Source organism: Tursiops truncatus, chromosome 14 (genome assembly GCF_011762595.2).
Source record: "Tursiops truncatus isolate mTurTru1 chromosome 14, mTurTru1.mat.Y, whole genome shotgun sequence".
Classification (NCBI taxonomy): Eukaryota; Metazoa; Chordata; class Mammalia; order Artiodactyla; family Delphinidae; genus Tursiops; species Tursiops truncatus.
This window is the reverse complement of record NC_047047.1, coordinates 44517253-44543096: the sequence shown is the minus strand read 5'-3', so window position 1 is coordinate 44543096 and position 25844 is coordinate 44517253. Positions and strand designations below refer to the sequence as shown.

At 35.8% G+C, this 25844-nt stretch overlaps 1 protein-coding gene across 1 annotated transcript in view; it reads right to left on the bottom strand.

Moving 5' to 3' along the window:
- Window positions 1-340: 340 nt before the first annotated feature.
- Window positions 341-25844, bottom strand: part of PSME4 (proteasome activator subunit 4) — a 101402-nt gene continuing 75898 nt past the window's right edge. Inside the window, exons 28-47 of the mRNA XM_019942853.3 lie at window positions 25133-25342; window positions 23541-23677; window positions 22164-22217; window positions 21757-21886; window positions 21025-21106; window positions 19659-19812; window positions 19039-19108; window positions 18063-18188; window positions 17378-17530; window positions 15391-15495; window positions 14753-14844; window positions 13742-13873; window positions 13159-13367; window positions 11293-11378; window positions 9292-9420; window positions 8108-8263; window positions 5046-5214; window positions 3176-3309; window positions 2357-2495; window positions 341-1879 (exon numbers count right to left, since the gene is read on the bottom strand). Of these exons, the coding sequence (XP_019798412.1) occupies window positions 2361-2495; window positions 3176-3309; window positions 5046-5214; window positions 8108-8263; window positions 9292-9420; window positions 11293-11378; window positions 13159-13367; window positions 13742-13873; window positions 14753-14844; window positions 15391-15495; window positions 17378-17530; window positions 18063-18188; window positions 19039-19108; window positions 19659-19812; window positions 21025-21106; window positions 21757-21886; window positions 22164-22217; window positions 23541-23677; window positions 25133-25342 (2463 nt within the window). The 3' untranslated portion in view covers window positions 341-1879; window positions 2357-2360. The remainder of the gene's footprint in view (window positions 1880-2356; window positions 2496-3175; window positions 3310-5045; window positions 5215-8107; window positions 8264-9291; window positions 9421-11292; window positions 11379-13158; window positions 13368-13741; window positions 13874-14752; window positions 14845-15390; window positions 15496-17377; window positions 17531-18062; window positions 18189-19038; window positions 19109-19658; window positions 19813-21024; window positions 21107-21756; window positions 21887-22163; window positions 22218-23540; window positions 23678-25132; window positions 25343-25844) is intronic.

Sequence of the window (25844 nt, the reverse complement as noted above, 5' to 3'; positions counted from 1 at the left end):
CCATCAATTTGAGAATCAATCATTTAGACCAGTGTTGTCCAACAGAACTTTCTGTGATGATGAAAACATTCACCTGCCTATTTAACAGGGTAACCACTAGCCAAAAGTAGCTAATGAGAACTTGAAATGTGGCTATTGAGACTGAGAAATTTTTTATTTAATTTAAATGTAAATAGTCACACATGGCTATGACCTATTGTGCTGGACAGGTCTGATCTAGATAATTCACTCTGGTCGGAGGGCATGAATTTACGGATCCAGATCTATGAATGCAAAAGGAATCCATGAGGGTCACTGGCTACAGAACTGTCTTCTCCTTGTAATGAAGACAAAAGCCAGGTGTTAAAAACAATCCATTTATTGGGTTTTAAACTAGTTACACAATTGGAATAATCAGTTTGGCACTACACTATACAGGGATTACGCCTGTGTATGCTGACACTTAAATACTGTACCAGGACCTCTGCTGTGCTTAGGTCTGTATCGAGTCATTCAGCAAGTAGATACTAAAAAATATACCGTAGTGTTCCTTTAAGGAAGACTGTACAGGGCGGGCTGCAAGATGACATTCACCAACTTGTGAATTACTTGAACCTAGAAGATACCTTGAGTTCTATAAACTGGTCATAGGCAAACATGTGGTGTTCGCATTTAGAGATGCGCACAAAAAGTTACATAAAAGTTCAGACATTCTAACGATAAATAAACTCAAAAAACCCACACCTCAGCTTTTGTAACATGAAAAGATAAAGAAAATAATTTTAAAACACAAAAAAAATGGCATTCAATTGGTACAAAAGCCAAAAAAATCACTATAATAAAGAGCTATATGTGTATCTTTACAAATTAATTACACAATGGTGTTGTGTAAGAGGTTGCATCTGTACAAAGTCTTGCCAATGCTATCTCTACAGTTTATACAGTCTTTTACATCTATGTAACACTTATTAAACAAGTCAAATAAATATTAAGACTTATTAGTCTCAATGATTCTGCAGGCAAAAAAAAAGAAAAAAAAGGAAAAGGAAAAAAATTAAAAAGAGAAAAAAAATTACAGAATTTCCACAAACACAGCAGACTTCCATTAGTCAAGTGTAACAGTTTTCAAAGAGGGTCAAACAATATTTGCAAAGCATACAGGTAAAAATCAACCAGTCAGGGTTTTTATTGTTGTTGCTGTTTATTTGCAAAATCACACATTGTATACATATATATCAATCAAAAATTTATTCACCAAACCCCTAGTTTTTCAGCAACTGCTCTTCTATTCAGCACCAAAAACTCCAGTCTGTGGGAAACACGTGGACACAGACTTCACTTCTGTGTCTTGGTCGAGCAATCCATCAAGTCCTTGGCTGGGTTCAAGACTTGCCCTCTTTTCCTTCCCTCTTCATGGCTCTCCAGACCCAAGCCTCTCAAGGCTTCAGATTTATGGCCCACAGGCCTACTACCATCTAAACCCACGGCCATTTGGAAAGAATTCAAAATAATTTGAGATGAATGAAATGACAGGATCTGTTATTACAGATGGGCCTTCTCCATTCCAAGTAAACTGTTACGTAATGAGTTCCTAGACTCTGTCTGGTCTTGGATGCCATGATCATACTGGGTAATTATCTCTAGTCTGAGACATTATGGCTTTGTCTGATGCCTCAAAGAAAAAGTGATTAATATTCCGGAAATACTTCTGGACAAGTTAGGAAATCAAATGGCAGCTGAGAACCTGTGGAACGCAGACTAATGAGACCAAACACAGAAACCACCAAAATGATGAGAGCTCAACAGAGGCAGGGTTTTAAAACCTGCAGAAAGCCACCACAGATGGTACCTGAGGATCTGGAATTTTTGATGAAAAGAGCTCGAAGTGAGGACTACTCATCTGTATCAAGGAGGAAAAAAATTTCAGTTAGACAACAGGACATCCAACTCTAAGAGCCCAGTAAATGAAATCTTCATTCATCCTATCTCAGTAGAAAGGTTTCTGGGTCCTCCCTTTTTAATACAGAATGGATGATAAATACTTAAGAATCCAGATGAAATGTTTTCACAACTGTAGAACCTAGAATCCCTACGACAACCCAAAATGGCCAGGCCCCACTCAGGAGGCAATTAAGAGTAAAATCTCTTTTCTTTTATCTAACCATAAGCCCACTCATGTATATAGGCCCAAAAGCAGTCACATCAATTCTCTGCTTAATACCTAAAGCAGAGAAGAAAGGATAAAATGCTCTGGGAACTTAACTTCCACTGGCCATAGTAAAAGTCATGAAAGAAAAAACTTAGGAATACCCGCTTCTCAGTTATCAAACCAATGACATTTGAGGATGTCAGACTTCTTTAAACTTTGCTGCCTCACCTTTCTATGCATAATAGCAGGGTGACACGAGGAGATCGGTGAGAACAAGCAGCTGGTCATCAGTGAATTGCTGTTTGTGTTCTTGCCAGTTGTCATGGTGCGTCCTTCGGAAATTGGATAAGGTCTTTTTTACAGTCATCTGTAGAGTAGGCAACCCACATACATTTTATTTTAACCTCGCCAGGGTTATATTTAGGATACCTTTAGCTAAATAACAATCCTTCTAGACTTCAGATCTTACACTTCACCAAGAGCTACAAAACCAATAAACCAATCTTACGTCAAAGAGCCACCAAGCTTACTTCTTTAGAATTAGTACTAGCTGCAATTCAGGACAAGCGACCAGAACTCGTACCACATTATTAAACCAGTTTCAATATATACTTACATCTATTTATCAAAGTGAAAAGAACAAGGTCATTGGTCTTCCAAGTTGTTTAATGTAGGAACACAGGTGTTCACTAAATAATACCATCACATTTTCCTGTTTAATATGAGCTCCCAGTTATATACTTCCTAGATATAAAATGCTAGTGAAATAGAAGCGTAAAATTTATTCTGACAACATCTTACTTCCACTGGACTTGGAGGGACAGAAGCTATGGTAATTTCCTTGTTACCAAAATATCTCAAATATACAGGCAGCAGGGTCTCTGCAAGATTTTAATAATTATTGATGAGTAACTTGGATCTGGCAGAGGTAGGAGTAGTAGCTTTATCAAAGCAGAAGATCCAGAGTATAGAGATTAGTATAAATGGTTTCTTACAAAATATCACTGATAATATATGTGCAAAGAAACTAACAAGGGAGAATTTTACCTCAATAGGCTGAGGATCATTCAGGTGTGCACTGAGATTCATAAGGAGCTGGGGCATCCAGGTGGGAACATCGTAAGGACTAGAAAGAACACATGCACCAAGTCCCAGCACCCCGGCATGGCGTTTGACCAACTCTGCAAAGAAAACAGCAATATATGTGCAAATATTTACAGGACTCTATTGCACTTGCTACAGTGAAATAAATTAGTTTTCGATCATACTAGTTGTTTCCAATGTTTGAATTTCTGCATTTAAAAATGACTCTGTATGCACACATATCAAAAACATGATTTTAAGGCTAAACTAAAAACATCCTATAGCCATCCCTCAATGACAGCATAATTATATTTAGGTCCAGAAATGTGTCATGTATTTGGTAAAACTAACATAGTAATGGCTTTTTCTGAGCAATTCATATCATACGTGAAAGTGCAATCCCTGATCCTAAAAAAATCGCCAGTCAAAATTAGATCCCACTTTTCTGGATGTGACCACCTCCTACAGACTGCATCAATTCATTAGGTAAACACACCGTGAATGTGGAATGTCTGTATTCCGCAAAACAGAACTGCTATGTGTCTGTATTCTACAGGGCCTCTATTCTTCCTTTTTAGTGACAGAAGTTACATTAAAGTGCTTTCAAATTCTCATTGTTTTTTAATAAAGATGTGTGCATGTATGTGTTTGTAAGTCTATTATATGTGTATACATGAAACGCCGTGGATAGGGAGTTGAAATTAAGAAAAAAGGGAATTTGGAGTAGTTATAAACAATGCCATTTGGTTATAACAAAAACCTAAAAATACTTTGGTACTTCATTATTGAAAACACAGTTTTCAAGCAAAAAAACTAGAATATATACTGGTATTTTATTGGAAATTGCTATTAGGTAATAGCAAAAATCAAAACCCTGGTAGACACAGAGAACAGACTTGTGGTTGCGGGGCGGAGGGGTAGGCGGGAAGGACTGGGAGTGTGGGGTCAGCAGAGGCAAACTATTAAATACAAGATGGATAAACAGCAAGGTCCTACCGTAGAGCACAGGGAACTATACTCTGTACCCTGTGACAAACCAGAATGGGAAAGAACATGAAAAAGAATGTATACATGTATAACAGTCACTATGCCGTACAGAAATTAACACAACACTGTAAATCAACTATACTTCAATGAAATTAAAAACAAAATTAAAACCTTGCTATAATCAGTACTTAAGAGCTTCATATTCCAAGCATTTTCTGCAAATTCAGTCAGCTTCCCACTTACTAATAGTCTATGTTTTCCATTCTTGTGACTATTTGTAGATAACAGTGGCAAGATCGGATGCTTCTTTGCAATCACATTTAAATTTCTCTTTAAACATGACACAGTCATCAGATCTCATTCTCTTGTTTACCTTCATGCTCAATTAGAGTGGAAGCTCCTGTAGAATAATGAGTGCTCTCACCCTCTATCAAACGCCTAGGGAAGTAATGATTTTCCTCTCTCCAAATGAAAGCAAGGCTTGTTTTGTTTACTTATTTTTTTTCTCTTAGTACATTTACACATAAGTTATAAATTCTAAAAACAAATATTTTAGATCCTCCAAAATAATTCTGGATACCTCTCTTTATAAAGAGATTTCAGGTGGGTGGGTACAGGCTTGATTTACTACAATAGTTGTATGCAGCCATGTACACATTCCTTTGTACCTCTCTCAATTTCAGCTTTTACACCCCAGGTCTTGCCTTCTATATGCAAAGCTTCTCAAAAGCAGGGTCAGCTATTCCCGGTACCTAGCATAGACCTAGGCACATACAAGCATTCGATAAATATTTGTTGAGTTAAGCCTGGTTAATTCCCAAAAGGTGTTTTCCATCAGTCTTGTTACCTGCAGAAGGAATCGTATTCGGATCTCCTACAAAACCAGGGTCTCGTTTCCTTTTCTTCGGTAGTTTTGTTTTGCAAAGTTGCTCAAAATGAATCTGCATAGGACTGTCCATGGTAAGGAAGTTACACTGTAACAGACCACTTAAGGTGGTAGCAGCCATTTCTCGAACCTATATAAGACAATCACTTCCATTAGAGCCAAGATCCTAGGCCTGGGGAGGTGAAGAGAGTGGTAAGGGAACTGGGGTGGGGATTTTCCCTGATATTTGTATACAAATTGTGTAAATGCTCTTTTGCAGTTTCTTAATAGAGATTTCATCAGATTCTCAAAGGGTCTGTGGCCTCAAGATGGATGAGTCACTACACCAGGTTCACAGAAAGTTTAATGGTTAACCATGCTATACAAAATTAAATTTCTCCATACATTAATTATTTTCTCACCGACTGATAGTTCTTATCTGGGGTGTAACTGTAAAAGCAGTGCCAGAGCCTAACATTAAAATACAATTTTCCTAGACTCTACATCTCTTAAAACAACTGCTGTTGTTGTTTTCACTGGTAATAAAGATACAGGATAATTTCTATAATTGGCATACATAGTAGAGATTTATATCCATTTTAACTCATGAATTTCACAGGCTGTTGTCAGACTATAAATACAGTTTATAGAAGTACTAAATGAAGAGTGATTAACAGTCCATTTCAAATTGAAATGGGAACTCAAGTTTTGGGAAGACAAAAAAGCTGTAAAAAGTTATCTCAAATATATCACAAAAATTTCTGCTAAATAGTCGTAAGGAAAGGCAATAATAATTCGAAAAAAAACACTCAAATGCTTTGCTACTTATTCACTCAAAAGACTTTTTCTTAAATTTTTCAATGTGACAGTTTGGGGGTTCTTAACATATTCTTTGCTACTTTTATTACATTATTATATGAAATACATTATAAAATGTTTTATTACTTCATACTTGGTTGCATTATTTCCTTTCATACCATGATTTATTTTTATACTCAACTATTGACTAGAATGCTTTCAACTTCTCACTACTATGCTACAAAACACTTAATTTATATAATTTTTCCATATTGCAATGTATTTTCTTAGGACATGGCTAATTCTAAGAATTGGGATTACTAAATTTCAATGTATCTCCAATTTAGTACTATTAATTTTGTGGCTACTGGTTGCTTTTCAAAAAGCCAGTGCTAACATATACTATGATACAAAACTAATGGGAATACTAGGTTTTAACTTACCAACACTGGTTATTATTATTACACATTTTTGTCTTTGGTGGGTGGAGGACATGAAACTAAGAGTCTCATTGTTTTAAGTTTGTATTTCTCTGGTCATTAAGAGAGGTTTGACTTTTGTTTACTGCTTATATTGTTTTCACCCATACATGTATGATACCACCACCGCCATCTACTCCTCAAGGTCTTAATGGTCTTATGTTTTTCTCTAGTTTGATGCTTGACCAATTAAACTGATGAGTTTCTAATATTCTTGTGGTCAGATCTGTCCATCTCTGGATCTGTGAAATCTATTGACTTAAATACTTAGGATGTCATTTTCGGCTCACAGTTCACATAAATATCCAAATTCATTTCTCCTACTTTCTCTAAGTAAAAAGTATGTGCTGGGGTGGGGGTGGGGGTGTATCTATACTATATCTGGAATACACTTCAGTGTGAGATGTTCTAATCTATTTTTTTTCCTCCAAACTGCTATCAAATTACCCAAACACCTCTAACTGAATTGTTCTCTTTCCCAGTAGTGGCATCTACTTTTGTGATATTTTGTTCCAAGGGTCAGTCTGTACATGTCTATAATAATTAACTTTACAAGGTAAGCAGAAAAGGTATTTAGCTTTTTATCTATAAAAAATTTCCCAACATTTCTAAAAATTTTCCTTTAAATCTAATAAAGTTTTCTTTAAACATTTCTCATTTAGATTACCACAAAGTTTTTTTCCCCAATATTATCATGAATACTTCTGGCTAATTATTACTGATATTCAGTACCACATGTTTTAAAACGGATAGTTTTAATAAATGTCATGCTTATGTTTATAGTAACAGCTAAGTTTAAGCCTACTACATGGAATAAAATACAAGAATAATCTATAAAAATGTTCTAAAACAAGGTCCAGAAAACAGTCCGTTTAGCTATAATATTTAAAGGTAGGAAACACTGACTTTTGAGATTTCCACCTTTCCATTTCCATTCCTTTAAGTTTAATGAAGAAAAAATAAGAATAGTCTAAAAAAATTTACAGATAGCTGCAAATATTTTAATCAAAGGCTGTCAGAGTTATAACCACTGGGTGAGTACCCTAGGAACTGGACATATCTGCTCCCAGAACACAAGAAAGCTGGAATGCAGAATGCATAGATTCATAAGGGAGGTGGAGAAATTTCCATTCTCAGTTTCCTAGGGATACAAATCTATTTTCAGTGCTCTCAAATAAAATACAGATAATTACTGGGAGTGCTCCACTATATGGAAAACCCATAAAGTCCATAAAATAAAATAAGCAAACATTTCACAAAATTTTCAATTACATTTTCTTTACCTAAGGCCAATTTAGACAGTTATATCTTATTTAATGCTACTTCAGCAAAAAAGCTGACTTTAATTTCTCTACCAAGGAAAATAAAAAGGGACAACAATCTTATCTTAAATCTACTGAATAATAGCACCTATGTGTAGATTTTCATTCTCTTGAAACTGCTCTCATACACATTCCTATTAGCCCTTTAAAAATCAGTAAGGTAAGTAGAGTATTATCACCTGCAATTTCATAGATTAAGAAAATTTTGGTTCATAAATGTTATCTGCCCAATTGCAAAGAGAAGCCAGAACAAGAACGTGTCCAATGTTTGTTTCCATCTGTACTACAGGAAATGATTAGGGTATCAAAACTAATCACATAGGGCTATGTTAAAATTAAAGTTACTTTTACTTTACATATCAGTGTGTAAATACTTCTTAAAAGAGGTGCCATAATGCTTTCTTTAAATTTATTAAATTTCGGTTTGCTATAGCCTAAATTTTACCTCTAGCTGTTCATCCTCCAAAAGACTTATAACCAGCCACCTGATGTCTTTAACTGCATCTTCATTGTTTAGGAAAATAAAGAGGTTATAAAATACCATGGTCTGGAGGTAGGTCAGTACTGTATATCTAGCATGCCAAGAACTGCTTCTTGCTGTCTGTGGATGAGAAATTAGTAGAAATAATGAAAACAGTGCTGACAAGAACATGAGATGACAGTGAAATGACAAATAATATAGACTTCCAATATAACTCTACTTTTACAGGTATAGCTAGAGCAAGCTCATCTTATACTTCCTTCTAAACAAAAGGTTGCACAAGCTATTTCAGGTAAAAGTTAGTTATTCTGAATGTATGAATGAATGGTTGAGAGTAAAGGGAAAGGAACACAGATAAAAGTCAATTTTAGAAGAATTATTTATAATTAATTACTCTTAAATCCTCCAATGCTTGCACATTATTTTATTTTACTTTTGATAGTAGCTGGTAGGGTAATGAAAGCAAACAAAATTGAGAACTACTAAATTCTACTGCAAAAAAATACCATTTGAGGCTGTTAAAAAATATCTTTCAGGGGAAACCATGGGAACATGTCCATTTTTTATATTATATAACACATGTGTAACCTACATAAAGCTGAGCACATAGTACACTAAAAATGCAGCCACAGGACTTCCCTGGTGGTCCAGTGGTTAAGACTCCATGCTTCCACTGCAGGGGGCACAGATTCAATCCTTGGTCGAGGAACTAAGATCCCACAGATCCCACATGCTTTGTGGCACGGCCAAAAATAAATTAAATAAATAAATAAAAATGCAGCCAGAAAGTATATACTCACTTAGGTCTTTCTACCACAGATCAGAAAATACAAGTGAATAAAATAAAGGGGAAATGGTAAAAGAGAATGCCCACCCCCTCCCTCATAAGCACTTTGTATCCAAGGTGCTTCAATAATTAGCTCTTTACGTATATAGAAAATTTAGGGTTGAGTGACCTGCCCAGTGTCAAAGAAGTCGGTGGCAGAGCCAGGTACAGATTCTAAATCTGTTTCTTTGGTCAACATATGTCTCCTCTCAAACTAAAAGAAGATTCAAAATGAATGCAGGTGTTGTGTGTACCTCAGCTGACTTTGTGAAATTCTTAGAATTGTAAACCAAAGATATAAGTGTTTGATATACACTCTTACTTGTTTTAGCACCCGAAGTACCAAAGGCACTTGATGAGGGTAAAGCAACCCCTGAGACATTAGTGATAAACATAACTTTGCATCTCTTTTCAGTTCATCATAGCTATTGTCATTTTCCACTGGGGCAATCTAGAGAACAACAAAAAAAAACCAGACATAAAGTGAAAAACAGCCAATAAGTACAAAGGCATCCTTACATAAAAGAAATTACATTTTTAATTTTAACAACTTCTACAGAAAAATCCAAACATACATAAAACTAGAGAATAGTATAATGAATCCCCATGAATCAATCACTTCTTCAACAATGACAAATTCATGGCTAATCCTTTCATTTTTTTGCTCCCCTGTAGTTCCCCATCTCCCAATTAAATTATTTGAAGCAAATCCCAGACATATTTCATCCATAAATATTTTATTTTCGGGAATTCCCTGGCAGTCCAGTTGTTAGGGCTCTGTGCTTCCAGTGTAGGGGGCACAGGTTCAGCCCCTGGTCAGGGAACTAAGATCCCACAAGCCACACAGCATGCCCCACCCCCAAAAAAGTTATTTTTATCTCTGAAAGATAAAGTCTCTTATTTTAAAAACCTGTAATGACATCATACATAAAAATTCATTACAGTTAAAATATATTCAGTAGTGCTCACATTTCCCCAACTATTTGATGCCTGCATATACCAGATCCCACTTACCATGAAGGCCTAAAGGAGATTCTCAACCTCAATATTTGTATATTCAGGTTAACTGTTAGGCCCGTCACTAGCAAATTATGCAGTACAGCAATCTAATGATACACATTTTTCTGCAAATTTCAAGTGGATTCAAATAAATCATCCTATCAACCTCATTCTCATATACTATTTGCTTTCTGACTTTTTTCTGAGTGAAGAAAAAGGGTGGAACTCCAGCTATCCCAACATTCATTGCACATTACCCATTTACGAACATATGAGACCATGTTCCATACCACTGTGTATGTGGTAGTGGAAAAAAGTTTAAGCACCACTGCCCTAAAGACAAACCATATCTACACCAAGGACCTACAAGTAACAAAGACCTATCTATACACTAATGGCTACTGTCCCCTTTTATATCCCAAAAGATCCCAAAGGTATCCATGGGTATCAGGCCCTACAGAGCACTTTAAAAAGTATTTTAGTAGTGAATCCTTTGAAAATTTCCATAAGTGTTATCTTTTTGAAATTTCCTAAAGACAAAATACACCATGGCAGATGAAAAGTTTAGCATGCCATTTGCAAATAAACAGTAACAAGGGCCCTCTATCTTAAATAATAACTGTATTGACCAATAATTGTCAAGTAGTGGTGAAGTTTGTGCCAAGCCTTCCCAATTTGCAATAAGACCAGACTGTTTTCCTAACCACAACCAACCACAGCCATCACTACCAACTATAATTTTGGAAACTACTATATAATCTTAGTTTACTAGCTTTATCCACTGGCTGGAGAGATGAATAATTAAAACCACCTCAGGTTATATCCTGCATCAAATAATACTTCAATATGATTACCAGACACAAGTTATTTCCTGCAAATATTTGTTAGAACCAACTATATATAGTGCCATTTAGCAATGTAAAATAAATACAATATACTGAATATTTTGATTTTCAAATTTATTATACATTGAATTAGAAAGTCAGAAATAGCTATATTCAAAAATGTCATTGTGGCTTTTTATTTTTAAAGCTATCAATATTTTCCTAAACTATTACTTGAAAACTGGCTCTCACTGAAACAATGTTCTGTCTTTAGACTTTTCATGTAACTGTCAAGAACCTACTCTTACCTAATATTAGAAAGATTATTTCAACAAATATTTAACCACTAACACCTAATGATTTTCCTGTGACTATTCTACCTTTCAGAGATGAAAACAAATCATACACAGTCTGAAAACCTATCAACCATCTGATGATAATTATAAATTCCTTTTGAAGGTCAAAAGGGGATGCATTTTTAATTTCAGACATAAACTTACCTTAAAAAACAAAGGTAGAAGCTGAAGTTGTTCAGTGACTGCTGTAGAGAAGGATCTTCCCGCACTTGCCATCAGCCATTTCAATACTTTATGGAAACAAACACAAAGAGTCAGTCTTTGCTATCCAGTTAGAGACTACAAAGTAGAGTGATTCTATGCTAGTGTCAGCCACTCTGATAGCTCTTCAATGTAAAGAAAGAGGTCTGTGTTACTTCACAAATTAGATCAGCAGTGTGACAGGATCCATAACAAATGGTATCAACTAATCTAGGGGACTGAAGCCACCCTCAAAGAATGAATCAGCAAATTATTAATGGTCTACAAACACTCACACAAAGTAAAAATTAAAACTAGCCTTCAAAAATCCTAACAAAGCAAAACTGATGACTAAGTTAGTTGTTTATACTTAGAATCCTTGAAAAAGTTTTAGATATACAAACAACAGGGAACCCCCAATAATCAAGACAATTTTGAAAAAGAAAAGTTGGAGGACTCACAATTGCAGATTTCAAAACTTAATACAAAGCTATATTAATCAAAACAGTGTGGTACTGACATAAGAACAGACATAGAGACCAACTGAATAGGCCAGAGAGCACAGAAATAAATGCTCACACATATGGCCAGTCAATTTTCAACAAGAGTGCCAAGACTATTCAATGAAAAAAACGACAGTCTTTTTAACCAACGATGCTGGGAAACTGGGTATCACAAGCAAAAGAAAGAAGCTGGATCCTTATCTTATATCATAGACAAAAATTACCTCAAAGTAGACTGAAGACTGAAATGTAAGTGCTAAAACTATAAAACTCTTAGAAGAAAACTTAAGAGACAAACTTCATGACACTGGATTTGTCAACAATTTCTTAGACACGACACCAAAAGCAAAGGCAACAAAAGAAAGAAGAGGTAAATCAGACTTCATTAAAATTAAAACTTTTGTGCATCAAAGGACACTATCAAGAGAGTCAAAATGGGAGAAAATATTTGCAAATCATTTTCAGATAAGGGACTGATATCCAGAATATAGAAAGAACTACAACTCAACGACAACAAAACAACCTAATTCAAAATGGGCAAAGAACTTGACATTTCTCCAGAGAAGAAACAAAAATGGAAAATAAGCCAATGAAAAGATATTCAACCACTAGTCATAAGGGAAGTGCAAATTAAAACCGCAAGATACCTTCTTCACACCTATAAGGAGAGCTATAGTCATAAAAGGTGTTGGCAAAAATGTGGAAAAGTTGGAACCCCTCTGCACTGCTGGTTGGAATGTAAAATGGTGCGGCCACTGTGGAAAATAGCTTGGTGGCTCCTCAAAAAATTAAACATAGAATTACCGCATGGTCTAGCAATTCTGCTTTCAATACCCAAAAGAATTGAAAGCAGAGACTCAAACATACTTCTACATTAATACTCATAGAAATATTATTCACAATAGTCAAAAGGTGTAAACAACCTGAATGTCCATGAACAGATGAATGGATAAACACTGAAAGCATTACACAAAGTGAAAAAAGCCAGACATAAAAGGACAAATATTGTATGATTCTCCTTATATGAGATACCTAGAATAGACAAATTACAGAGACAAAGTAGAATGGTGGTTGCCAGGGGCTGAGGGAGGGGAGAATGAGGAGTTATTGTTTAAGGTACAGAATTTCCATTTTGCAAGATGAAAAGAGTATAAAGATGGATGAAAGTGATGGCTGTATAACAATGTAAATATATTTGATGCCACTCAGCTATAAATTTTATATTATGTACATTTTACCATAATAAAAAGGGGAGGGGGGAGAAGTCAATAGGATAATCTAAAATATCTGTTTTTAGAGGGAGTTTCTACTAAGTTTAGCCACTCACTAGTTTTTAAGAGTTTAATGCCCTGGGTTCGTTCATCTTCTTCACCAATTCCATTTTCTTCCATAACATGGTTCTGAATTTCTTCATCTACATCCATGAGGGGTTTCAATTTATCTAGAATTCGAGCAGTAAACTCAGGGACACGAGGGGATGCTGTTGGTGCAGTGTTTGGCAAAGAAACATCTATCATGAATATATAGGTCAGCACACTGTAAAAATAAAATACATATAATAAGAAGAGATCCCACATTATCAATAAAACTAAGGTTCAAAAGTATAACCCAACCAAAGTAAATTTTCCCAAGACAATCCCTAGAGAGGGTCTTGTGCCTGTGCACACAATTCTGAGGTATTAAAAACTACAGTGTGGCGACTACTCCCCACTGGCTTGTGAGCACACTACCATTCTATTTTACATTCAGAGACTCTTGTCTAATGTCCCACAATACAATATAAAACAAAATCTGAAGAAGAGGTTATCATGAAACTCAACAGTAACATAACCAGTATGTATTACTAGACATTAAAATTTGATAAAAAGAACTCAAGAGGTATACCACACCACAGAGAAAATAATACCTACCTCCCTATTCTTTCCCTGACATTTTTGTAAACCTGGGTGAGTTTGGGTTCCAAGTACTTCAGTAGTCTATGCAATAGCTCAGGTACTCTCCACTCCTGCTGGGCAAGGCCACCTTGTAAGACATAGAGTCGACTAAAAGTAAAGCACAGTAGAGTTGTGTTAGTGCCCCTCTCTGCCTTTACATGTTTTTTTTTTTTTTTTTCTGTGGCATGTGGGATCTTAGTTCCCTGACAAGGGATCAAACCTGTGTCCCCTGCAGTGGAAGTGCAGTCTTAACCACTGGACCGCCAGGGAAGTCCTGCTTTTACATGTTGACAGTATAGATTAATGATGTTTGTATTCCACTTAAAATTGTTTCATTTCCAAACTAACAATCTAGAATAGCACCTTTAGGAAGATTTTATTAATTTTTCTACATCATTTTCTCTGTATCTCATTTCATATCCACTGCTATAAAATCAAAGGAAACACTGACTTTAGAATACTCATTGAGTTAATTTCTAAGCATCAGAAGTTTCCTCACTAATTAATAATAATAATAAAAAAATGATTCTTCTTGTTACAGGATTATCTAGATTTTGTTCTCTTGTTCAGTAATTTTTGTAGCTCCTTATGCCCAAGTATATTTTTCCTTAAAAGGATTACTATCTTCTTTCCTAATAGGAAACAGTGAAAAATTAGAACATGTGATAAAGAAGTTAGTAATACTGTCATGGTACAAAAAAGCAGTCCTGATATAAAAGATGTGACAGCAGAGTAGGCTGGACCTACTTTATGTTTGAATTGCTCAGGCTGCCTCCAATTCTCCTACTTGTTCTCAATTGAGAAATAACTGTATTTAGACTCATATGTTGTATTGAATTGAACTATGGTCATCTCCCAGAAGACAGTGTTACATTATGTAGCCTTTAGGAGTACAGACATTTCACTTCTACTTATACATAAAGAACAAAGATGTTATCTTTTGTTGTAAAATCTTTTGTTAACCTCATAAGCTTCCTTCTTATTTACCATGCATCTACAAAGGATCCTCCTTCACCACTCAGTGGTGATTCCAACAGTAGCTCAAAAAGCCAGTGAAGTTTCCGGGGATCTCTGCTTTCCTGTGTTGAAAAGATAAAGCAGCAGCAATTAAAACAGAGGTCATACAATTTTTCAAATAAATCAGACATCATTATTTTAGAAATATAAATAAATATAAGTATAGAGGAAGAAAATCAAACTAAAACTCATAGGCAAGTCAAATCCAAATGTATTCTTATAGCTCATGTTAGAAAGACTAACAGTGAGAAAATTGTTAGCTAAATGGACTCTCTTAAATCAAAGTATAACTGCCCTGGACATAAAAGGTGTCAAAAATAATACCTATAACCTTGTTTCATCTGGCTTTTACTGTATGTAAGTTACACTTCTAGATATAGGATTTGACTTGTCATTTAATCTAAAAATGCAATTACCATGGCAGAGAGGGTATAACAATCACTTAAGAGTTATCACTCAAGGCTTATGTAAAAAGCTAAACAGAACCATCTCCAGTCATGTAAGATGATAAAATTTCAGGATTCAAGAGGTATAATGAGATTTTACACATTTTGAGACATGGTATGAAACAGTTTGAATAGATCAGTGAGACACAAAAATGAACTTACACAGGACGTTGCTATACAAGTTCCCCAGTCATTGTAAGTTTCTACTGTAATGTTGGACAATGCTGTTCGAAGCAGAGGACACAAAAGCTCTGAAAGCTTCTCCACCTACTCAAAACAAAATACACAGGAAAAAGTTAATGATACTCAGAACATTTTTCTTCAACTATCCTTTTCTGCAAACACACACATACAAATACACAACCTGATACTTCCTTTATTTCTTAGAAGACCCAAATAATCCAAGAAAGTAACTTCACCATGTTACCATGATACATATCCAGGTAATAAGGCCATCTTTTTCCAAAAAAATAAAACAAAAATCAGAAAAGAGGAGACACTTTATATGGTTTCTTACAAAATCTCTCATACTGTTAAAAAGTTCTCTCTTTAAATGTTGGACTGACATAGTACACTGGGCTGAAACAAAACCTCAATCATCTCTGTATTTTGCATGCTTATGGAGGTCACTTGATTGAATCCTAATATAGGAAGCAATGACTTTTCAATATAATTTAGTATTAGCCTGAAGTATAACCTTTAAATTCCAAGTTTGGATGACTATAAATAGCATTTTAAAAGTGTTCAGTTATACAGAGACTGTGAATATATATATATGTGTCTAAACACTAAACTGCTTCTCACAGTTTAGTGAGAACACAAATCACCTTGAGATCCTGATAAAACGCAGATTCTGATTCATTAGATCAGGGTGGGACCTGGGATCCTACTTTTCTAATAAGCTCCCAAGTGATGCCCAAGCTGCAAGTCCATGGACTATACTTTAGTCAAAAGGACCTATGTAGGACAAATGGGGAGAGAGGGCTTGGGATAAAATTTCCAGTGGTAGCACTAGGCACTGAATACAAAGAAAAAGACAAGCTATATCTTAAATAACTTATACGGAAAGGAGACGTGTTCTAGAAATGAGGTAACTCAAAAATGACAGAGACAGGATGACAAGGATATGTATGGACACGTTTAAATAAAATTGTTTCATATGTGAGCAGGAAAATGGCAATATTACAAACTAACGAATACTTTAATACATGATTCGAATATGTATAACTAAATTAATATATTAAAAAGTGTTGATAATCCTCCTAAAAAGTATGTGTAATTAAGTTTACCAGAAACAATATTTGCATCTTTTCTTTGAAAAATGGCAGCCTACCTTTTACTCAGGCATTCTGGACATTTTACCAGGTTATTTTCAGTCTAGTGCATCTTGCTAAGAAACTAACCTTAGGGTGGATATGTAAAATTTAATCTTACAATTAAAAACATGGATACTCAAAACAAGGCTATCAAACTCAAACCATCTACGAGACCAAATGAGTAATGTAAATTAGCACAGAGGCTAAGAGAAAAGATTTAATGAGAGGCTAGAGAGTGCCTCAGGAAGGGAGAAACCCACGCACAGCCCCAGCCAACTGATACAGTGCAGCAATGCGGGGCCAGTATTCCACAATCTTCCCATTTCTCAAGAGAAACTAAAATCCTTTTTACAGGATAGAAAATAATTCAGATTTTAAAAGACATTCAATGCCACCTACAGACCACGACTTTGTGACCTATACTCAAAAGCAATATAAAGTTAAACATTTCATATTTTAGGTGTTAACATCTTTTTCTTTTTTTAAAAGATGTGTGTGCCCTCGACGCAGCCGTGAATATGTTCTGATAAACACACAACCTGCTGTCTACCTTAGAGCTCACAGCACCACGGGCTAACCCCATGGAGACGAGACAAGCAGATAGGAACACTGTCCGCCCCGCCGCTGCCCCCATCAGCCGCCCGCCCGGCCACCTGTCGCCTTGCTCCCTCCTGAGGACCGCCAGCCCGAGGTGGCACCGGAATGCTGGCAGAGGGACAGTGGTGGCGGAGGCTGAGGGACTGAGCTAGGTGTTAATACCTAACGCGTTGGGAATTGTTGCATAAATGGATAATGCAGCTTTAAGAGGGAATGCACTATACAAATTACATCACCTTTTCAAATGTCCAATGTTTAGAGCCTCTGATTAAACCAGCTATAATTTCTGCAACACATCGCTGCGTGCTCTCATGTGAATCTGAAACCAAACGTTCTAAATGGGGCTTCAGAACTGGCAGGAAGGCATCATCAAAATTTCTGAATATACCCTACGCAAATAAAAATAAGAAAGTTCTTTAGTACTCAAACGAATAGCATCTCCAGTATCACATGCTTATATTTGTTTGCTGTTATTACTACTGTGCTTAAAAAACTCCATATTCTCCCCTATAGAACTTAACTGTTTTAACAATATCTGTAAGTTAAAATGGTAAAAACACTGTCATTTGCCACATTATATTAAAATATGATCAGTGAAAGAAAAATTAATTTCTAACCTTAAAAATATCACACACATCTCAAAAAAAATCAAATAAACATGAAATGCACATAGTCTTGTGGGTTTTGGTCTTTTGCTTCTACTGGTAATTACAAATATTAGAGATAAATACTAAAAAGCTTGTTTTTTGAGTCCTAGACCTTAAGCCAAGATGAATATGATAGGCATTACTTCCAGAGTCATTTTAGATAAAGATAACAGATGACTAAACTCAAACTTTGAACAAATACTTTAAAACTTATGAACCTACAAATTGACAGTCACTAAGCTTTATGAAAAGGGTATGTAAATAACATAGTTACCTTAAAGAGGCAAAACCGTCGAGGATTAAATTTATCTTTTCCTTTTCTGTCTTCTAAAGATAGAAAAGTAATTAACTGTTCCACAAATTTAGGATCAGAAAAATGATCATATATAATCTGTTCTGCCTGTAAAGTTAAAAAAAAGAACAACATTCAGGGATTAAAATCTATTTAAAAACATGATTCTGAAAACATTAAAATTCAACCATAAAGATTTGAAACTCAACAGTAAGTTTTTATTTTTGTTCTATTCTAAAGAATTTTTAGTTCTCATAGAGCCTTTCTGGAACCAAAATAATATTGCCTCCTAAAAATGCTAAATCCTAAGAATAGCTAAAAGTTTTCCTTCAGCTCTTCAAGTTTGGATTCCACTTCTCAAACTGAGAAATAAAACCAAAAATGTTCTGCTTGAGAAATGAAGACTTAATGCTATTGTGCCAATTTTTGTGCAAATTAGGAAAATCCTCCAAACTGCAAACCAAACCCCAGCAAATTATTTCCATATTTATAAAATATCAGCAGTTAAAAGGTAAACTTTGCTCAGAATTAGAAAATAAAAGCTACAACATTAACTTAATTAAGGAAGACATAAACCTAAAAGCCCTTCATCAACTTTCAAAATGATAAAGAAGTTCTACAAAGACTAAGAAGTTCCAATTTAAATTTACAAACATCTATTTACTGAGTATCCATCATTTATACGCAATAAAAAAATTAAAGCCAGTACCCGAGTGCTAAGTAGGTAGTAACTTGGGAGTGACCTTAGATATAGAAGACTTGTGCTAACTGGTCCTAACAGAAGGCGGGACGGTTGGGGGGAATAAGGGAGCGCACATTTACCAATACTTATTATGCTGCAATACACAAATTGGGGGAAAAAAAACCATGAACTTAGTTTGAAATATAAATCAGGGGCCAAAAGTAAGATGCATCTGAACCAGGTAAGTGTTTACACGTGGTGAAATTAAATGCTTACCTCTGTCAAATCCTCCCTGCTTCTGCCCAGCTTAGGCTGCTCTTCCACACCAGCATAAACAACCATATTCCTACACAGTAAGAGTTTATATTTGTAATACACATAGGAAACAACATTAGAGCTTCTTGGATAGAAAGCATTAGAAGGCACTTCTAATGAACTCTAATGAGATGCTAAGTTGTGGGTTACGAGCATATCATTCAGTCTTCCACCTTAAAAATCTTAGGTCATTGCATCCTAATGACATACATTATTGGTGTCAATAAGAGACAAATAAGTATTTCTTGGGGCTGGTTTAGACATGTGTAGTATTAATAGGTAGGAATATAACTTAGAGCAACTATTAACAAACTCCTTAGATGTATAATGGTGGACTAAGGAAGTCTAAGGGTTTCAGTGGAAAGACAAGGAAAGAGGCAGGATGAGGCATAGCACTGGCAAGAACAAAGAAAAAGAGGAAGAGGGAAGACGGAAAAAGCTAGAGATTGTGTATCTCTGGTGACAAAGTACCTCTAACTGCTTCAACTGCCTCAGAACCTCCCTAGAAATCCAGATGATAAAACAAATTATATCAAAGATAAGTTGTTTAATAATAAGGTGCATGGCAAGTTGCAACTTACTGTGGCCAGGTGTAGTATCCCCAGTGAGTTTTTTCCACAAAGCAACTTGACTCCCATTCTTTTTTAGTTCTTGGTATACTTTTGCTATCATAATGCAACCAATGATTATCGGGTCTATCACCAGCAACAATTTGGGTGGGTTTAGGATATCCACCTAAGGAAAAGACAATTACATTCCATGAATTTCAAAATAACTGTGCAATAATTATTCTCAAATAGTGCTAGTGTGAGTTTATCTTCATAACAAGACTCTGTTAAAATTCGCTCAAGGCAAAAGCACATACATATGAGGCATTTCACATCAGAGAAGGAAAGATGGGATTATCCACTAAATGGTGTTGGGATAGTTATTTGAGGGGAGAGAGTCAAGTTTGAGCCATACTTCATCCCTTTTACCAAAATTAAAAGGATTAATTTTGTTCAAACTTTTGAGGTTTGAATTAATTAATTACAGAACTCAACAAATTCCCATATACTCTCTTCAACCAGATGCCCCCAATTTTAACATTTCACCATGTGTACACTTTGACATTCTCTCTCTTTACACACACACACACACACACACACACACACACACACACTCACACACACGTACACATGCACCTACACACACTTGTTTTTTGGGACCATTAAATATTCATTTAATATGAGACCTACAAACGTGTTTCAAGTGAGGGTAAAACAAGATTAGTAGTAGAGAGTATAATGAAATGAAAGTCTTTCCCACATTTAGTTAACACCATTTTATAGTGTTCCAAAATAAAGGTGGTAGTTGGTGCACAGCTACACTCCCTCCCAAAATGGGGCTGCGGGTAAACTGAAGACAGCTGTTTGAATATCTCAGGAGTTATCAGAGATTAAAAAACATGATAGCCAAAGTAATAAAAATGATGTTTTTCTCCCTCCAAAATCAAATTAATCTTGCCCCTAATCCTACTACTGAGGAAGAAACACTTAATATATTGATGAATTAAATGGTAATGGTATTTTAAGCCTTTGAAATACAGTTTGATAAATAACTAGTATAATTGCTTAGCTGATGAGATAAGTAAGTAGATGACATGTGTACCCAGAGTGTGTAAAAACTACACATTTTATGTATTATAAAGACATAAAGCTACACATTTTATGTATTATAAAGACATAAACAGCCATCTATTTTTATAAATACTTGCTATCACTAGTTTTTACTAAGTCAACTGTTTTCCCTTTATAATATTATTTCACACTTCGTATTAAAATCTTCCTATACTTCTATACTTTGTATAGAAAAATACTTGACATCAAGAACTGTAATTTATACACTTCAAAGAAACTTTCCAAGTTTGACTGAGAAGCACCGCTCATTACGTTTGATAGCACTTACTGATTTCATACGGATTGATGATCAGCTTTTTGTGGGTTCTTTTTAGCTGCTTAAGAATACCAGCAACAGCTGATATTGCCATCTAAAAAAGAAGCAGGTAAGGTACATATATCAAAATTTTAAACGTCTCAAATGGTTGCTCCCTTGATCAAAAGCAGAAGCTGGGTTCTGTTTCTTTCCAAAGCAGAGAAATACCTCACCCACTGACATCTGCCAGCACAGCCACATGAGGGCTAACTCTGACTTGGACTGAGTCAGTTGCAGTTCTTACTCTTAAACCTTCATCCATGCTAGTCTCTACCTAAAACATTTTTATCATTTCTTTGTTAAACCAATTCCTGCTCATTCTTCCTATCTCAGCCTAAACATTTCTTCCTAAGGGTCTTTTCTCAATGTGCCAGGTCAGGTCAGCCCCATCTTGTACCCTACCTCTAACAGTTTTCAAGTTAAAACCAACTAGTTGTATCACTCAGATACCTTTCCCTTCCTGTAACATGTTATAACTGTAATTGATTTTTTAAAGTCAATCTTTCCAATTAACCTATAAACATGTTCCCCGCTACATCTCCAGTGTTGAAATGCACAGTACCTGAACACCTCCTCATATATTTGTTGGATGAATTACTATCATCTTGGAACCAATAGAGGTAGATTTCAAATCAATACACTTCAAGATATCAGGTGAGGCAAGAATTTTCAAACCCAAGATTATAGCTAAAATAAAGTATCTACCTTTCGAACTACAATTGCATCGTGGTTGAGATTCTCAACAAAAAAACGTATGGCACGAAGCGGTAACACTCGGTCATCTCTCAAAAGTAGAGACAAAAGCCCAATGCCTATATGTTCAAATTTCCAGGGCCTGAAAAGGGGCGGAGGGGGGAAATCACAAAACACATCATTCATAAAATCACTTTAAAAAAACAACCCTGTATTTGAAACATTATAATTTTAAGTTTCCCAAGAATCAAAATAGGTATATTGAAAAATACTGCTCCTATCATCAGCCCCATACTTTCTAAACTCATGAATCAGACTACAACTTTTTCTGACAGTCATTCATGGCCTTCAGGGTAGAAACCTCCTATAGTACTGAAGATAAAAGTTTGAGAATTAAAAAAATATATTTTTGCACTTACAAATTTCTCTGCTCCACACCATCTAGCAAAGTGTTTATCAAATTTTCATAGTTCCTTAAAAAAAAAAAAAATTCAGGTAAGGTATTGTTTTAATACAATACTAAGATGGGGCTCCCCTTGTGGCACAGTGGTTGAGAGTCCACCTGTCGATGCAGGGGACACGGATTCGTGCCCCGGTCTGGGAAGATCCCACATGCCGTGGAGCGGCTAGGCCCATGAACCATAGCCGCTGAGCCTGCGCGTCCGGAGCCTGTGCTCCGCAACGGGAGAAGCCCCAAGAGTGAGAGGCCCGCGCACCACAAAAACAAAACAAAACAAAACAAAACTAAGATGAACATCAAATAATGTAATATAAATTCAAATTCCGGCCAAATTCACCCTCCTCTTCTCATCACCAGACTATAAAGGGTCTGATGAGAAGAAAGCCAGAGTGAAAGCAGATGCGTAACCCTGGGAAAAGAAAATGAAAGGCACAGGAAAAAAAAAAAAAGTGCTAAGTACACTGAGCAACTCAACCATTCCTGAGTGGACATTCAAAAGTAAATTTGTGAGTAGTAATCAACTGGTTAGGAGTGGTCTACCTATATAACAACCCAGGTATACATGAGGTAGGCTATAAAGTTTATTATTTATATAGAACTGTTAGAAAAAAATTAATAAGCATATTCATAAGGCAAAGAAAAAAATAAAGTTAGGAAGGCTCCTGCTTCAGTGTTACCATTGAAGTGTTTTGGTCCCAAAAATCTAAAGGCAGTTTACTAATATCCTAGTAACAAATTTGTATAAATGTTATCGATCAATAAGTTATTATAAGAGATATGAAGAGACAAACGTGTTGAACTTGAATTTAAGATTTAATGAGTGGGATATGTGTACTACAAGAAAAATCAATTCATGTTGAAAAAAACATATGATATTAAGATAACTTTAGGGACTTCTCTGGTGGTGCAGTGGATAAGACTCCGCGCTCCCAATGCAGGGGGCCCAGGTTTGATCCCTGGTCAGGGAACTAGATCCCACATGCATACTGCGACTAAGAGTTCGCATGCCACAACTAAGGAGCCCGTGTGCTGCAACTAAGGGGCCCTTGAGCTGCAACTAAGGAGCCCACCTGCCACAACTAAGACCCAGTGCAACCAAATAAAATAAATAAATAAATAAAAAAGATAACTTTATTGTGAGATGGTGTTTTCTACCTCCATAGCTGAAAGTGACAATCAGAGATCTTCACAATAATTACCTCTTAACATTTTGGTATCTCTTCAGAATCAATGTGTAAATTTCATTAGGTAGTTACAGTGCATCTATATTTTAGAGATATTTAAAACCTACTATCTATAAAGTTATATGTCACGATAAGTAGGCATTCATAATTACCTTAGGGCATCAGCATTCCTTTCTTGTTGGCGTTTAAGTCCTTCTTTAATTTCTTCTGAGCTAAGCATTATCTGTTTGATAGACGGGTTTTTTGATTGTTGAAGTAATTCTGCTATTCCGACACATGACTTTGGAATCTTATTAAAAAGAAAAGCCAGGGAGGAAAATGAAGTACTGAAATACCACGGATGAATCTTCACAACAATATACTGAGTGACAGAAGCCAGATACCAAAGGCCACAAACTGTATAATTCCATTTAGATGAAATGTCCATAATAGGCAAATTCACAGAGAAAAAAGGTAGATTAGTGGTTTCCAGGGGCTAGGGGTATGGGGGAATGAATGGGAAGCAATTATTATTGGATGGGAAGCAATTATTATTGGATATTATTGGATAGGTAAAGCAATTATACTCCAATAGAAACTAATTTAAAAAAATTATTGGGTACAGGGTTTCTTTTTCTGAGTAATTACAATGTTTTAGAATTAGAGTAGTGATGGTTGTACAACCCTGAGAATATACTATTGTGAATATATATATATATATATTCACAATAGTATATAACAGCACACAACTGTTGTGTTAAAAAGGTGAATTTTTTGGTATGTGAATTACATGTCAATTTTTAAAAAATTTTAAAGAAGAAAGCATAATCTAACAACAGTTACAAATAGCAAGAGTATGTTTTGCAGAAAAGGAATACATTTAGAGCAGTGGTTTTTAAAACTGAGTATGGGGCTTCCCTGGTGGCGCAGTGGTTTTTAAAACTGAGTATGGGGATTCCCTGGTGGCGCAGTGGTTGAGAGTCCGCCTGCCGATGCAGGGGACACGGGTTCATGCCCTGGTCCGGGAGGATCCCACATGCCTCGGAGCGGCTGGGCCCGTGGGCCATGGCTGCTGGGCCTGCGAGTTCGGAGCCTGTGCTCCACAACGGGAGGGGCCACGGTGGTGAGAGGCCCGCGTACCGCAAAAAAACAAAAAACAACAACAAAAAAAAACAACTGAGTATGAACGTCAAAAATAATACTGCAGAAAAGAGGGGGATTCAACCACACTCACACGTCTTCTACCCATCTCCAATTCTGATGGGTGTGTAAATAGGAGTTTGAAAATTCTTGGATGATGATCTGCTATCTCTCCCCATTTGAGCTCCACTGAACCTGATATTTACCTTTTCATTTGTCAAATCATCCAATTTTAATCTTCACTATAAATTATGGAACCCTGTGGTCAATCTTCTGTGACTTTGACTAGTAGAACTGACCTCCTAAAATATAACCAACTCTTTGAAAAATGAGGCTGCAGACATACAGGGGATAATGGTAAATGCAACAATGTAATAACACTTTGTGGCCTCTTGGTAGAAAACCACCTAGTTCTCTCCTGGCCATGCTCCAGCTTCCTACTCTACCCTGCCATCTATAGTAATGATCACTAAAGCAGTAAAAGGAAACAGAATACAAATGCTTTAAAAAAAAATTAGAATCAAATGCCAAGAATATGATTACTAAAAAAACACAAGAAAATAATAGCATTTTGACAAGGCAGTGTTTGCACTAAAATTTGAATTAAAAAAATGATTTTGCTTACTGTGAAGTCCAAACCAATTGTTTCATATTGCCGATGAATCTTTTCTGCAAGATCATCAAACAGCCTCACTATTGATGGCTTTTCCAGGGACATTGCTTTGCTAAGCCCAGAAGAAACAATTGCTGGCCAAGTCTGTACAATACAGTCCCAATCATGAAGGTTTGCCAAGCATACACCGCTGTGATTTCCAAGGAGACAATACAAGGCACCCTGCAGGAAAAAATGATCAATATGGGAAACAAGAGGCACTGTTTAGTTGTAGCCAACTCACTTACATGTTGTTTTCAAATTTACTAAACACTGATTATTTAAATGCCTGGTACTGGTTATAAAATAGGTCCCCACATTCAACACGTTACTTTCAGAAACCTGAATTTGACACTTAAGTGCAATCCAGTAATATTTTCTCTAAGTCATTTAACAGAGGGTTAGCTCAAAGAATGGCTATTAATGAGGTAATATAGAAATGTGAAGATATTGCTTTTACGGACATAGCTTCCATTCTGATTCTCCTCTACTACATTTATAAAGGCTGTGAAATGTGTCACTCTTAGCATTTTAGGGTATAACATACAAAATAATTTAAAAAATTGTGGTTAAATCTGGTTGCCAAGTATTTCTCTAAGTATATAAAAACTAGGTTACTTAATTATACTGTGTACTTTTTACTCACAGGAGCTCAATCAATCAGAATGATTCTGATGACAGTAGG